This window comes from Sinocyclocheilus anshuiensis, unplaced genomic scaffold (assembly GCF_001515605.1).
Source record: "Sinocyclocheilus anshuiensis isolate Anshui unplaced genomic scaffold, SAMN03320099.WGS_v1.1 scaffold776, whole genome shotgun sequence".
NCBI lineage: Eukaryota > Metazoa > Chordata > Actinopteri > Cypriniformes > Cyprinidae > Sinocyclocheilus > Sinocyclocheilus anshuiensis.
Genome location: NW_015555808.1, coordinates 718,590 through 735,007, shown reverse-complemented (window position 1 = coordinate 735,007; position 16,418 = coordinate 718,590). Strand labels below are relative to the sequence as shown.

At 36.8% G+C, this 16,418-nt stretch overlaps 1 protein-coding gene across 1 annotated transcript in view; it reads right to left on the bottom strand.

The window, feature by feature from the left end:
* LOC107675076 (polypeptide N-acetylgalactosaminyltransferase 14-like) overlaps nt 1-16,418 on the bottom strand; it is a 55,326-nt gene that overhangs the window by 6,688 nt on the left and 32,220 nt on the right. The window contains exons 6-12 of the mRNA XM_016469282.1: nt 10,765-10,886; nt 9,936-10,023; nt 9,581-9,665; nt 4,501-4,604; nt 3,299-3,425; nt 1,655-1,747; nt 1,457-1,540 (exon numbers count right to left, since the gene is read on the bottom strand). Coding sequence (XP_016324768.1) covers nt 1,457-1,540; nt 1,655-1,747; nt 3,299-3,425; nt 4,501-4,604; nt 9,581-9,665; nt 9,936-10,023; nt 10,765-10,886 — 703 coding nt within the window. The remainder of the gene's footprint in view (nt 1-1,456; nt 1,541-1,654; nt 1,748-3,298; nt 3,426-4,500; nt 4,605-9,580; nt 9,666-9,935; nt 10,024-10,764; nt 10,887-16,418) is intronic.

Below are 16,418 nucleotides of genomic sequence, written 5' to 3'. Positions count from 1 at the left end.
AAAGCCCGCAGGTGATGGAGATTTACCGCTGATTACAGAACCGGCTTTACTGATAAGATGCGAGTTAAATATCGCATGCGATTTATCGTGCAGCCCTACTTTTTACCCTGTCAAAATCAGCTCTGTTTTCAGCACGCAGTTCTAGTTCATGTTGCTTTAAATGCTAATGAGCTCTGATGACCCCGCCACTCTCTTCCGTAGGTGATGAGCCGTTCTCATTATACTGTTTACTTTAGCCACGGAACTTGCTAACTAGCACGTTATTAGGAAAGGCGATTTGCAAAGATTCATAAAAAACCCTTATACTCACTTCTACTGTAGATGAAGCTGGATCACGAATGATTCGCGCGAACATAGACGCATTTAGGCAGATCGGGGATCGGCGCATTCACTTCAAAAACGAAAGTAATGTTAATCCTCTGCGTCTTCAGCGACTCAGATGTCTGGAGTAAATGACGACTGCTATATTCATTATTACATCCAACAACAAAACACCTCAATCGCTTAATTGGAGACATTCTTGTCTTCCCCTGCACCGGAGTCGACACAATGGCGGACAGCTCACAGCTCACTCAGGGCGGGTCTAAGGTAAGACACCAGTCCAGTCTGTGCTGAAACGCTACTGTCAATCAACTATCGTGGGAGGGGCCTGTACAGAACTACGTCATTCTGACAGGAATCTCAGAACAGCCTGATTTGAGAAAGGGGATTTTAAAATAAGGATTTAAAAAAAACCACAGATTTTTATCATTATAGGGTAGATGTGTACACACACTTCCAACACACATTTATGTTCAAACAACAACAAAAGTGAATTTTGCATCCGATGACCCCTTTAAGTCGTCTGACTTTTAATTGCAGACTTTGAACACAGTTTGGGACAATATTTCTCATCAAATATTCCCAAAACCAATTTATATGGTATATGTGATCCATGTTCATTTTATTTCTCTATACTCAATTTCAGCTCTCATTGGTGTCTATTTTTATTAAATGAAGCATAAAAATTAAGCATAAGAAATGTAATTGATCAAATTAAGGCCCAGATGAAACATAATTGAGAATTCAGTTTTATCTCCTAAATTACAAAAGTTTACAACATGTTTAAATGTTTTTTTTTTTTTTAATAATTAAAGTTTAGTCTGACAGTTTCACATGTTTTCGCTAAAACGTCTGCAAAAGTGCATTAATATAGACTAATTTAGATGCCAAATTAATGAAAATGACATAAAAAAACGTCCTTTAAGGACAAAAAGTACTGAAAGTATGTGAAATCTGCCAGTGGGTGGAAAATCTTTCCCTCAAGACAGATGAGAGCAACTAGTGTACAACAAAACAGCTTTAGACATAGAGGGGCCATATACTGCCATTCTAAATAATAACATGGCACTTTACAATCATCAGTCACCACCCGCAGACACTCAGATACACACACCACGCTGACTCCTCAACTCACTTGAGCTCTGGATAGACATTGTCCAGATACCACTTGAATGATTTGCACTTGAGACTCTTGCGGAGCTCCTGCCTACCGTGAATGCTAATAAGAGAGGAAGAGAGGAAGAGAATGAGCGGAATAAGAGATGAATCTTTTCCCTGATGCCTCCCCATTATAGATACACACATAAACACACACATGCTATCAGTCACTCACCCTCCGTAGGATTTTCCCCTTGCAGCCGGTCGAGCTGAGTAGTAGAACAGTTTGAACTCATCCATCCAAACCTCAGCAGTTCTTCTGGTGTTTCTGAAACGGAAAGAGCATTGAATGTGAACACTGAAGTGTGCTATATGAAACACTTCACTCAAAGATACACACTTCAGCCTCAAGAAGATCATTAGGATGACCTGCCAATTCATCAGTACAGCTACTCAAAATATTGCTTGTACAGACAGGTACTGAACAGACTTGCAACTGTAATTCTGAAGAAAATCTGAGTGGAAAACTCGCTGCCACATGCTAGGGTGTTGTGGGTGTTTGTCAGGGCATTGCTATGTGGTTTTTAGCACACTGCTATGCATTTGCAAGGGTGTTCTGGGTGGTTCATACTGGCTAAAGTCAAAAGATCCTATGTGGCTCATGTCTCTCACCTGTAAGTGATATTTATTTATTTATTTTATACGCATTAAAACTCCAATTGCTTAGAAAACTAACAGCACTTTTCTCCTCAACAAGCTGCACAGTTGAAGCTATCATTCATGTCTATGGCACAAGCAGAGCAGCACGAATTACACGGCAAAGTGTAATACTAAGGGTTAGGGTTTATCACTTAAAGCAGTTACTGTGACTTTAATATCAAGATATTTTATATTTTGCAAACAATTTTAAGTGGAGTAGTGGAATTATAAGTGGAGAAAAAAAAATCCATGTACAGGCAGATATTAGTATTTAAAAAGCCTTTATTTGCTTTAACATTAAAAAGCACCTTTATATACTTTATATTTTATTTAGTTTTATGCAGTTATTAATTTAATTCAATTTATTTATTCATTTTTATTTAATCAATAATTTAAATATTAAATAAAGGCATTGAAACATTTAAAAATAAATAAAGTAGCTTACACTGATTTGCCCGTAGTACAAAGTGGTGGCATGATTGTTGCTGACAACTGTAGAAATGATATTCAGAGGGAGTGGTGTTATATACATATCAAGAACTTGTTTCTGTATGAAAACTGGTCACATATTGCACATGTCTTGATTTGTCAAGACATCTTATTGCAGGTTATGCACAACAAACCACACAAAAACAAACCATATCTGATTGTTCCATATCTAACATAACTCTGCTAACAGACGTAAAAGGACACGGTTTTTAAGAGTATCTAGTAAAGTCAGCTAATGCCTTCAGCATTTATTCATTAGCGCCTCTGAACTATATGAGGAAACAGATTTTGTTGACTGAGCACACTGCATAGCAATTCAGATTCAGAAAGAATGTTGTGCTATGCCCTTAATATTTCATATGGTTTCATGCTGAGGTTTTTCCCCGGAGGCGAAACGTGATAAAAGCAAACAAATTTTACACAGCAGATTTTCTTCCAGGCAGAAGTTTGAGTATTATCTCTATCTTTGGCACGAAAAATCCGACAAATAACATAGAAAAACATTCAACAGAGACAAAAATAAAATGTAACATATTTACAGGTTAACAACCCCCAAGGACAAAACAAGGTCTTCTGATGTTGATAAAAAGTGTTACATCCTTTATCAGCAGGAATATATTATTAAAACCTCAGCTGAATATGCTGGATATGAATTAATATGATAAGTATATGCACTTCTCAGGACACTTACTTTATGTAGGTGTTGGCATTGCCCTCTGGGAAGATGTAAGGATGTTTCTTGCGGAATACATGGCCGACCCTGCTACAGGGAATGATTTCTAGGCTTCCTCCACACATCCATACTCTAAAAGAAATCTCTACAAACACAACACAATAAACACCAATCACAGTGTGCTATACAGTATTTTAATAACATTATGGCCTTAGAGAGTTTACACTACCGAAAGTTTTAAGTCTGTATGATTTATTTATTTACCAAGGCTGCATTTATTTGATCAAAAATAAATAAATACAGTTAGTACATTTTCAACATTACAATTTACATTTTTTTTATCTATTTAAATATATTTTAAAATGTATTTATATGATGACAAAGCTGAATTTTCAGCATCATTACTCCAGTCTTCAGTGTCACATGATCCTTCAGAAATCCTTCTAATATGCTGATTTGATGCTCAAGAAATATTTTTTATTAAGTATATTATCAATGTTGAACACAGTAGTATCACTTAATATTTTGATATATTTCAAAAGAACAGCATTTATCTGAAATGGAAATCTTTTGTAACATTATAAATGTCTTTCGTGACACTTTTGATCAATTTAATGCATCATTGCTGAATAAGTATTAATTTCTTTAAAAAAAAAAAACGTACTGACCTCAAACACTATATTACAGAAATGTATAAAATGCATGTCAATATTATGTCATGTAGAGTAAAATAACTTGCTGACGTGTACATGTGATTTACAGTAGCCCTCCTGGATACAACTTCACTCTCACGGCAGTCTAAATAATACTCTCCTGTCTAAATATGCCACTGCCCAATGCTCATTTGCAATTATGAGCATAGCAGCGTATTTAAGTCTGAATAAACCAGCCCTGCAACAGCTCCAGTCTAATTCTGTCACATATGCATGGTTAATGATGGTTTACCCAGCACAGAGAGAACCATTTAATTCCCCATAGTGCATTCCTCTTAAGAATTTCACAGAGCCAAGAAAAAAACCTTTAAATAAAGTTAAATAAATAAAGGCACCAAAACACGTTTTGAGAAAATTGATTTTCTAAGTTCAAATGTCATTGCCTGCCATTTCCTCTCTGTGATGAGACAACCCTAAGTTTCCTCTGTCTGAGCTTGATCGGGGGAAAAGAGTGATTGAGGTTTACGTGCTGTCAGAAAGGTGCTCTCATGCATAGTAATAACTCACCAAAGTTCTCCCCTCCCCAGATGTCCATGGCTGTGTCATATTTTCCCAAGCGATTGAACCAGGATCTGTCAATCACAAAAAGTCCTCCTGCAATGATGGGCGTTCTGAGGGTTGAAAGAGTGAAAAAAAGAGTGAACATTAAGTCTTGACACTAAATACTTCAATCCAGGTGACTGCTTAAAATACTGCTGTCACCCAGGATTGATGTATGAAAACATTTCCTCTTGAATGTGGTTTCGGTGAAGAGTCTTGGAACGAGGAAAGAGAATAAAAGGTCACTGAAGTGAGGGTGTGTGGAAACAGTACAGCTCAGTTCTCATTCTCCTGATGAAGCTCAGCTTGCCCTTCAAAATCACTGTACCCAGAGAGCTGCTTCAAACGCTAAGGACACTGGAGGAAATGGCTCTGGTATTATCGGAAGCATTTGAATTCCATCAGCAGTAATCTCTCATTGTGAAGAGGTAGAATACATTGTTTCATCTGCCACTCCACAGGGCCACTCATGTACTTTCATTTCAGATTCATTTACTTTTCACACATCTGTTCTCATCTCATTTTAGAAGGCAGAAACAATAAATAATGCAATACAATTAATTTCTAGGAAAAAGGTATGCATACAATATATAAAATTTATATATTATTGCCAGGTTTGAAAGTATGTAGTAATCATCATCAGATTGCTTAGAAAAGTAATAGTGCACATCTCCTACATAATAGTGCACAAGTGGCATGACTGGAGTTGTCCTTAACACAAACATGTGGGAATGGTTGAGTTTGAACAGATATTAATCCCAAGTATAAGCAATATTAATAGAGATAATTTCTTTTTCAAACACCACTATAATAACTATCTTATGGGAGGCCCATATAGGAACTATTTCAGTATCACCTAACCCACTATGGATTTTAACTGCACACTCCTGCTGCATTTACTCTACATACATACAGTATACAGTGCATTAGCATTCAAAAGTTAGTAAGTTAGTAAAGAGTTAGTAAGTTTTTTTTTTTTTTTAAGAAATTACTACTACTGCTTTTATACAGCAAGGAGGCATTAAATTGATTTAAAAAGTAAGAGTAAAGACAGTTATAATGTTAAAAAAGATTTCTACTTTAATAAATGCTGATTTCTACTTTAATAAAAACCTTTCTATTCATCAGAGAATCTGGAAAAATATATATAATAAAAAGAAATGATTCTCCAGCAGTAAATCAGCTTATTAAAATGATTTCTGAAGGATCATTTAACACTGAAGACTGGAGTAATGATGCTGAAAATTCAGCTTTGCCATCATAGGAATAAGTCATATTTGAAAATATCTAAAGATAGAAAACAATTATTTTAAATGGTGATGTTATTTAACAATATTATGGTTCCCTTTCAGTCGGTCACTCTCGACGTCACGTCGGATGACCGACGAATTGGGATCTCGCTTAGAGAGACCAATCTACTTTGAGTGTAAACTAAACGAGCCAATGCACATTGGCATGCGATTATTGCATCCAGCTGCCGCTGATCACAGCGTGAGTATAAGTAGGCAGCAGATGCAGCGCATATTCAGCTTTTCGCTTCGGAGCCAAGCGGTTCTATCGTTCTGCTCCTGACCTTCTGCTAAGAGTAAAGCTACAGTCAAGCACGCTCTTCGTGGGCTCTCGTGCTGGTGGTACGGCGCTTCAGCGGCGGTGGTTTCCCGTGTCGAGTGGGTTGCACACATCAGGCTGCACTACCCCCTGTGTGTGTTGCAGACGGCCATCTCCCCTGTGCGCTTCAGCACACTAAAAGAGCAATTTCCATCTAAAAGAGCTTCACGGGTGGAACGTCTTTTTTCTCTCTCTCTCTCTCTCTCTCTCTCGTGTAAATAAACACTTGATGAATTACACTTTTCTGAGAATAGAATATTGAAGTGGAGATCGCTAAACTGCAAGCTTACCAGTGTTTTCAGAAAGCAAGCACGTTTATCCACAGTGGAGAGATCGCGCGTACACATGGTTGCCAGGTTGACAAAGATAAGTAACACATTTAGCAGATATTTCCATATTGCGCAAGTGGGAAGCTCTGTTTCGGGGATTACGTCTCTTTATATCAGCCAACCCTGGTTGTGTTCCTCTGCAGCCAGATTAAACCTTGCTGTAGCCAATATATATTATGCTCTATTAATTTTTTTTTAGAAACCTCGCACTTTTCGACTTTTCGACATTTTAAACGGTGCTCTCGTATTCAAATTAAGCGTGGTCCACTGCTGCACACGTGCCACAATATCGATACAGGGCCAGCTGTATCTATGTATCGAACACAGCACTACTAGAAATATATACATTTTTTGGCATCTTGTCATTGTCATCCTGGAATATTTACATGGGTACGTCTTAAACCATGGTTGTTTAAGAAATGTAAAGCTACACACTGAATCAGCTAGGGTCAAAAGAATTGTTGCAAAACATATAACATGCCAGAAACATATTAATCATTGAAATAATGATCCAATCCTAGATTTCAGCATTTCAGTACTCACAAAAGTTCCAATTTCAAAATTACAGCACAAATATACAAAACCTCCTGCCAGCCAGGGAAACAACTGGCTGTCAGTCAGGGGTCATGTTTGTGCGGTCCCTCTCACATATCATCCTGAAATATACACCACTGCTTCCCATCTGCGTCCTCACATACACACAGCTTTCAGTGACTCAGTCATGACTGATCTATTCTGCATCTGTTGGCGGATGGGCTGCGAGAGACCCAGGCCGGCTGCAGTGCTGCACCGGTGCACAGCACGCACAGGAGCAGACGGGATCTGAGCCCCTCTCAGCCTGACTGCCTGCTTATCTGAGTTATTAACAGCCTTCATTACAACAGCTTCTGAGTGCGCAAGGAACAGTGTGAATTACACCATAACAAGAGGAGAGAGAGAAAGACGATGGAGGAGGAGAAAAAAACAACCAGGATTTAAATGTTGAAGTTGCTTTGTTTATAATAATCAAAACTGATTAATTAAAGAACTTTACAGCAACTTAATATTTTAATTATGATATAATATTTCAATTCTTAATGATCAACCAAGCTGAACTTCCCAGTAGAAATCAATACTTCAAACACCCTTTCTCTCTTCAAAGACAGCATAAAATTAAAATACTATTTACGTTCTAATAAATGCCCCTGGTCTAACGGAATGATTGATCAGTGCATGTTATTCATAAGAAAAAATGGTTTAATCAAAATGTAGTAAATTTCTCCAGACCTGAAACAACTTATTTTTTGTGTTACCAAGGCCGCATGTTGGAGGAAAACAATATCAACCAACCAGATTTTTATATTTCTGGAGAAAACATGAGTGATTCTTGCCCTTGTAAAACTCAACCCCGCGATGTAAGAGTAAAACAGGCTCCAATTTTCTCACTCTCTGCGTATGAGACTGCGCCAGTTCTCACCAATCACAATATAATAACCATCAGACTGAAATTAAACTGTAAATGAAAATCAATCAGTACATTAAATTGAGACAGATTATTCACTTAATAAAATTTACATTTAATACAAAATAAGTATAATCAAACATATCTCAAAAAAGACAAAACCCAATAAGTGAGTTTCCGCTAGGGTGTTGCTATGCAGCTTCTAAAGTATTCTGAGTGGTTTCGGCATGTTGTTTTGCAGTTGCTAGGGTGTTGTGAGTGTTTGCTAGGGCATCTCCAGGTAACTGCTTACTGGCATAAGTTAAAAAAATAATGACCACCTCCAAGTTTCTATGACATTCTGGAACCTAGATATGGGTCCCTCCTGCAATGTCTTTGTAGCATTTTAATTTAAAATAGTTTTACTATATTAATAATAATATAGAATAATATACAATTTTATATATAGAATTGTAAGATATTAATAATATATCAATTTAAATATGTTTAAGTCATCCTGCCACTGTAAAAAAAAAAAAAAAGATTTTTCAAAGTTGTACATAAAACAAAGATTATTTGATTACATTTTACAAGTAAATACTTTTCAGTCTTTCTACTTCAAAATTTCATGTTCAATTCATTGCCATTTCTTGGTAATTAATTGTGAGGTTTACTAGGAATTTCTGAGTACACCAAATGTTTTTCAGCGTAGCTGAAAAGAGAACTCTAAGAACCACATTTCAAATTCTCTGTGGATTTTAAACATGGTGCTCAAAGTCCAATAGGTGCTGGACCAAACCTCTGTCCTCATTTAGCCAGAGGCGGACAAAGTACTCAACTCCATTACTTGAGTGAAAGTACAGATACTGCTGGTCAAATATTACTCCATTACAAGTAAAAGTTGTAAAGACAGATTTTTACTTAAGTAAAAGTACAGAAGTACTTGCTTTTAAAAGTACTTAAGTACCAAAAGTAAATGTCCTTTTTTATGTCAATGCACTGTTTTATTGTTGTACATAATACTTGCAATACTTCTGAAGCAACTTAGAATACATTACACCTACTGAATACACTGACTAGCTTGTAGTATCTTTGGAATAAAGAGCTTTTAGAATGTTAAAAACCTATGGGGAAAAAAAAAAACAAATAAATAAATAAATATTTAACACCCCTACCCACCCCCACAAAAGCAGGATGGTAGTGATCTCACACAGCTCTGACAGTGTGTGCACACATCTATGTGTAGCCATTCATCCACATTTGAACAGAGTGGACAGTGAAATCCTGTAAATACAGAGTGATAAGGAAGAAAAAAAAATCAAACCTGCTTTAAAACCCAACAACACAACTGTAGCTGTACAACTTTACAACAGCAACACTGCTTTAACAAAAAAGCAAAACAGCAAGACTTATTTGACATCAAAACAAAAATTATAAAATGCAGTCTAATCGCTCTCGTGGTGCTTTGATGTCACACACAGAACGGTTTAGCAGTTCTGCTTCAAGTCCAACACCTTTTGTGTTTTATTAGGAAGTTATAAGTTCCCAGAAAAAATAATACTCAAGTAAAGTACCGATACTCAAAAAGTGTACTTAAGTACAATACTCAAGTAAATGTACTTAGTTACTGTCCGCCTCTGCATTTAGCAGAATAGTTTTTATAAAAACCCTTCTGCTTCTCTTCACCTACTTAATAGGCTCTGCAGGGTCAGCTCTCTTGGCTCGCTTTTCAGCTGATAGTTGCTCCCATTTAAAATGTAAACTCCAGTCGAAGCCTGCAACAGAGATAGAGGGAAGAAAGTCAGAGAGATCAATGAAGATCTTTTTGCTCTAATTTCTTGTAACTTTCATTTTTTAATAAGTCATAATTATACACCGCAGTGGCGGTTATAATTAAAGTGTTCTGCCGATGACCAGCCAAGGCTTACGTCACAGCTAATTGTTAGATTTGTTTCTGTGTGACACTGCTGATTGGGGACTGTGACCGACGCCCCTTGATGTCGGCAGTGGGACAGCGAATGAAGAATTATAATTGCAGCTTTTACCTCCTTGCAAGTCTGAGGAAGCGGCGACATAGGCAAACGTGTCCATATTAATGATGTCAATCACAGGGCTGGCGACACAGGTCGGGTCCTGAAAAATGAAAATATTACAAAATGAGACAAAAGAGCATAAGAGATTTAATAAGAAATGTGAACAGTTCGACTCTCTGTCTGTTCAGCTTGATTTCACAACAAAGGAGGTGGAAAATCAGCGAGCACTGAGATTATCTGTTACTAAGAGCGAGTGAATGTGCACACACTCTCGTCCAACATCATTACACCAGACTCTCTGACCTCATCGCTCAACTCTCTAATGCCACACAATACCGTCTTGCTGAAAGAAAAGAATACTTGAGATGTGTCAGCACTACTGGGTTTTCAAACTACTTCAACTTGCCTGTGAAATGCATTTTGAAAAATGTGATTTTGTGAATTTCTTTTCTAGGTAAAAAAAAAACTTTTGAGTTAATGTCAGTAATGATTGTGAATAAAATCACCATTTTGTAAAAGATCTTTTTATTTTTTACGATGAGTGCTGCTAGCAGTTTTATATGCACAAAATATGTCAAATAAATTTTTTTTTATATTTATATAATAATATAAAATATTTATTTAGTTGAAATCTGCTGCTAAAATATGTTAAATGAGTTCTGCTAGCAGACAGAACAAAGCATCAGAATATTCATGCATGTGCTTGGCAAGCGGTGCTGCATTCAGTGCCGCCTCCGTTCTGCCTGCTGACTCTCTCCTATTCATAATGAACTGAAAAAGGAGACAATTCCACAGAATCCAGGTAGAAGTGCTCAACAGCACAACAGTTGTAAAACTGTACCTCTTTCACCCTCTGCAGCAGTGGAGGCAGCCAATCTTTGTTGACCTCACAATGACTGTCCAAAAAGGTCAGGATCCCGGCTCCTGCAGCGTCAGCCCCTCGAACCCTGGACCGGATCAGTCCTGCGACACACACGCGCACACACATAGATCAGGGACACTGGAGAATTCACTGTCCGTCCGAGCTGCACATTACATCTGTTGAGAAGCCTGTTAAACTGACAAATACTCTCATCTCAACAATCTCATTCACAGAAAAAGATACGAGAAGAGCCATTTAAATCTGATTAGTTGAAGGGACAATTAAAGCCTTATGGTTATTATCGAAATCAGAGCAAGAAGCTTTTCCATGAAGGCAAAGCTGTTAAATCAGTAGAGCCTGACTGAAGATGCATAATAATTGTAAACGTGCAAGACTCGTGCAAAGTTTCACGCTGCACGGCAACTTCAGCCAATTAAAAATCCCATTTCATCCTCAATAAGGCTGTATTTTCCAGATGGGTGAGCGCACCCTCTACAGAGTTGTTGAGAGCAGGCTGTGTTTGTGTGTGCATGCATATTGGGCCAGTGTGGCCCCTCTGTGTATGCGCTGGGCAGATGGAGAAGGAAAGAGAGAGCGAGAAAGACAGACAATGAAAGAGAGAGCGAGAGAGTGAGTGAATGAGAGAGATTACATTCACCTACAGCTAATAGAGTTAACATAGCAGAACCGCACACCCTGTTTGTAGCTCCGGGACGACAATAGGGTTTAAATGCCTTAAACCTTTTAACAATTTTCTCTTGTACAGAGTTGGCTGCACAGGGGTTTTATGCATTAATCAATGCTGTCTAAGCGACAATGTGTGACAGTGTGTAATGGAACCTCGGAGCACTGGAATAAACAGGGAGGGGGCAGCGACTGGATGATCATTACTAATAAGAACTTTGAATTTTTCTTGGCAATGATGACTGACTATTACATTATTATTCTTATTAATGTTATCATTATTATTGCTGCTTGCTCATACTTTGGTTTAGGGAACAAACCCTAAGCACTGATATGAAACTTTTGTGCATAACTAGCTAGGGACGTGACCAGTGTTGGGGAGTAACTAGTTACATGTAACGGCGTTACGTAATTTAATTACAAAATAAATGTAACTGTAATCAGTTACAGTTACTAAGAAAAAATGTGTAATTAAATTACAGTTACTTATGAAAATGTTAACGATTACAAAGGGGATTACATTTGAATATTTACACACAACACACACACACACACACACACACACACACACACACATAGATAGATCAGAGACACGGAAGAATTCACTGTCCATCAGACCTGCACATTACATCTGTTGAGAAGCCTGTTAAACTGACAAATATTCTCATCTCAGCAATCTCATTCACAGAAAAAGATATGAGAACAGCCATTTAAATCTGATTAGTTGAAGGGACAATTAAAGCCTTATGGTTATTATCGAAATCAGAGCAAGAAGCTTTTCCATGAAGGCAAAGCTGTTAAATCAGTAGAGCCTGACTGAAGATGCATAATAATTGTAAACGTGCAAGACTCGTGCAAAGTTTCATGCTGCACAGCAACTTCAGCCAATTAAAAATCCCATTTCATCCTCAATAAGGCTGTATTTTCCAGATGGGTGAGCACACCCTCTACAGAGTTGTTGAGAGCGGGATGTGTTTGTGTGTGCATGCATATTGGGCTGGTGTGGCCCCTCTGTGTATGCGCTGGGCAGATGGAGAAGGAAGAGAGAGTGAAAAAGACAGACAATGAAAGAGAGAGTGAGAGAGTGAGTGAATGGCAGAGATTACATTCACCTACAGCTAATAGAGCTAACATAGCAGAACCGCACACCCTGTTTGTAGCTCCGGGACGACAATAGAGTTTAAATGCCTTTAACAATTTTCTCTTGTACAGAGTTGGCTGCACAGGGGTTTTATGCATTAATCAATGCTGTCTAAGCGACAATGTGTGACAGTGTGTAATGGAACCTCGAAGCGTTGGAATAAACAGGGAGGGGGCAGCAACTGGCTGATCATTACTAATAAGAACTTTGAATTTTTCTTGGCAATGATGACTGAACATTACATTATTATTCTAATTAATACTATCATTATTATTGGTGCTTGTTTATACTTTGGTTTAGGGAACAAACCCTAAGCCCTGATATTAAACTTTTGTGCATAACTAGCCAGGGACATGACTGATTAGCTCATTTGCAGCTAATTTAGAAGAGTTGTGCTATTACTTTTCTAAGCGATTGGACTTCGCCTGGCAGATGATGAAATTAGCAAATTTAGCTAATTAGCAAACAACAGAATTAAAATGCAGGAAGGAATCAAGCCTTATCTAGGGAGCAGAATATCATAGAGACTTTGATAGTGGACTTTTGACCACCTAGCAAACCCTCAGAACCAGCGTTGTTACCTAAAACTATTAAAAATTGTTCATGGTAATTAAAATAAAGCTGGAATAAAATAAAATAAAAATATTAGAAGAAAAAACTTGAACTTAAAAATTTCAGAAAACAAAAATTAAAAATGTTGCCTTGGCAACTAACTGAAGAAAGAACTGAATAAGTTTATAAATTATAAACTACGAAAATAATTACAAATAAAACAAATACAATTATAAAATTAAAACTATATAGAAATATAAAAAAATGACAAAAATATATAACAAATTACTAAAGCTTAAACTAAAATAAAACCTAAAAATATAAAAATAATGAAAAAGCTCAAAATACTCAGAAAATTAATAAATACCATAATAGTATATAAATAACAACACCCTGCATCCATCCATAACACTGTTAAGAGTTGTATTGTTGCACAACGACCATGAGTTTTGAACGAGGAAGCCTTACTCATATTACCTTCAGAATGTATGAAAATCCAGTTATTAACGTCTGAATGCATTTTGTCCCAGTGACATTAACAGCAGTGATAATAAACTAAATGAGAAATTTAAATACAAATTGGACATGGAAATGTATGTAAAGCTTGACCTGTTTAATTGACCAAAAAGGTAACCAGCCATAAAGATGACTTAACCTTTCAACATCCAATCATGCTAATGGGATTTCATTAAATATCAAGTGGGCATTTTAAACAAAGTCAATCTCTAAGGGCTCGGACAGCTATTCTGAACAATATCTGACAGAAAATCTACCACAGGCTGTACACAGCAGTGGCAAAATCAATATTTGCTATAACGGTTTAAGACCAATGTTTTCAGTTAGATGCACACCAAAATGCTCTGCTTATAAATTGATTTTTAAATTATTATTATTATTTTTTTTTTATCATGAGTGTAAATCTACGTCTATGCGAGCTGTTTGCAAACTAATCTATACTCCGTCACCCTCTAGATCCAATATTTCTGTTCATCCGAACGGAAAGATACGGATGACAGTACGAGTGCATGGCAGCAAAGGATTTTCACCTGTGCAACCAGTACATGTAAGGAAGTGTGAAACACTGGACAGAGTTTCAGTCAATGTGCAGTAATCTTCCTCACAGTCTGTTCACCATCACCCTCCCAGTAACACACCACCTGCTGTTAAACACTCACCACCACATGGGCGAAAAGCAAACAGCTGCTTTTAGAGTCTGGATGGTATTACAAACAGGCGTGTTGCCAGCCCAAAACAAAATATTTAATTCATAGGGAGAGGGAGAGGGAGAGAGTGACAGAGACGTCATCACTGGCCTACCTTCTCTGCGTTTATTGCGAAGACACTTTACTTTGGGCAACTTGGTGAGAAGAAGGCAGTCATTTGCTGAAAGGGAAAAAATATATATTTATTTTAAATATTTATCAAATATATTACTTAAGAGTGCATTTATAACATTAGAATGTGAATTTTTACTTTTTCTAATATAGAAATTAAAATATGCTATAATGCACAATACTCACGATCTTCGCTGAAATCGTCTACCAGTATGAGCTCGTGAATCAGATGGACAGGAGTACGATTCAACACACTGAAGAGAAACAGAATTAAAACTGTTAGAACTGCTGTACAGCAAAAAATTGTAATGAATGTTTTTAGGCTGTAGGCTATAAAATGAATCTTTCTTGAGGTCTATATCAGTATTATTGTTAACTAAAACTAACAAATTGTTTTCTGCAACTGAAATAAAATAAAATATTAGATTAAAAATGTAAACATAAAATACTTAAATGAAAATGAGAAATGCTACTTTGGCAACTAACAAAAATAAATTAGTTTAAGTACTGCAATTTACAAAAATAAAAGTGAAATAAAAATTTATTAAAGCTAAATATACATATATTTTTTTAAAAACTAATAAAAATAACAAAAGCATATAGCAAAATTACTAAAACTTTAACAGAAACTAAAATGAAAACTTAAAATATAAAAAAAATCTAAATATTAATAAACACTATAATTGTATATAAATAATACTAAAATACCACATGCCTACATATACGTATATTCATACACATTTTTATTTAAAATAAAATAACTATTTGCAAGGGAAAAAATAGATCAAGTACTTATCAAGTGCCCCTATTATGCCATTTTTTAAGGTTCCTAATATTTTTGGGGGAGTTTCTTACAAAAGGTTTACATGCATGCAAGGTCAAAAAACGCTTTCGTTTTCTCAAAATATGCATTAAATATCACCTCATTTTCCAACAATTCTCAAACGATTTGTTTGAAGCAGTGGTGTAGCCACGGGTGTGTCAGGGTGTGCCAGTGCCACCCACAGTGGCAGCTGGCACACCTAAAAGTAGATGCAGAATTATTTTTTTATAGTTTTAATAAAAAAAATGTTTCTAAACTTGTGCTATTGTTGTTTACTTGCAATATTTGTTCATTTAAAATGTAATTAAAATTTTAAATTATTTTCGTAAAAAAAATATATCTGCCAATGTTCGGACTGCCAACCAATCTGCAAACAGCCACTGACTGTGACGTGTGACCCCAGCATCTTGGGAGACGTTTGTCACGCATTCTAAACAGTAGAGAATCTTTGACTGAACCTTGCTAGGCTAGCAATATGTCGCAGAGCTCCCTGCTTAATTTCTTTAGAAAAAACCTCGGCTTGATGGACAGCCGGACACAAGGGCTAATGTTACACCTGATGAGGATGTTTCTCCCTCCCCGGGCCCAGCAGCAACAGGTGTGACTCCTCCAGCACAGCTGGCTGCGGAAAAAACTGCTGAATCAGAAGACACCGAAATGGCAAAAGTCTACTCACATGTGATAAAGACGTATATAAATATAAATACGTATAAATATAGTTATGTTTTATATAGTTTTATGGTTATGTGGCGAGCCTGTGTATAGTTTTACACATCAGCCCAGTCTATTCTGTAATGCTAGTCACAGTTTTTTTGTACATTAATCTGACAATAAATGTGGCACACCCAGTTATTCTGACACCCAGAGTCTCTTTTCTGGCTACGCTAGTGGTTTGAAGCAGTTTTAAGATCTCTCTAAGCCCCTCCTTTCCGTGAGCCTCTGCTCTGATTGGTCAGATGGCCCAGCCTGTTGTGACTGGTCCACCGCATACAGCGCGTGTCAGAAACGATACGCCCATTGCCATAATTACGTATTTTGAACGCTCGATAGAAAATTTAAACATCTATTATTTATCATACTTACAGGTTGTGATTCAGTG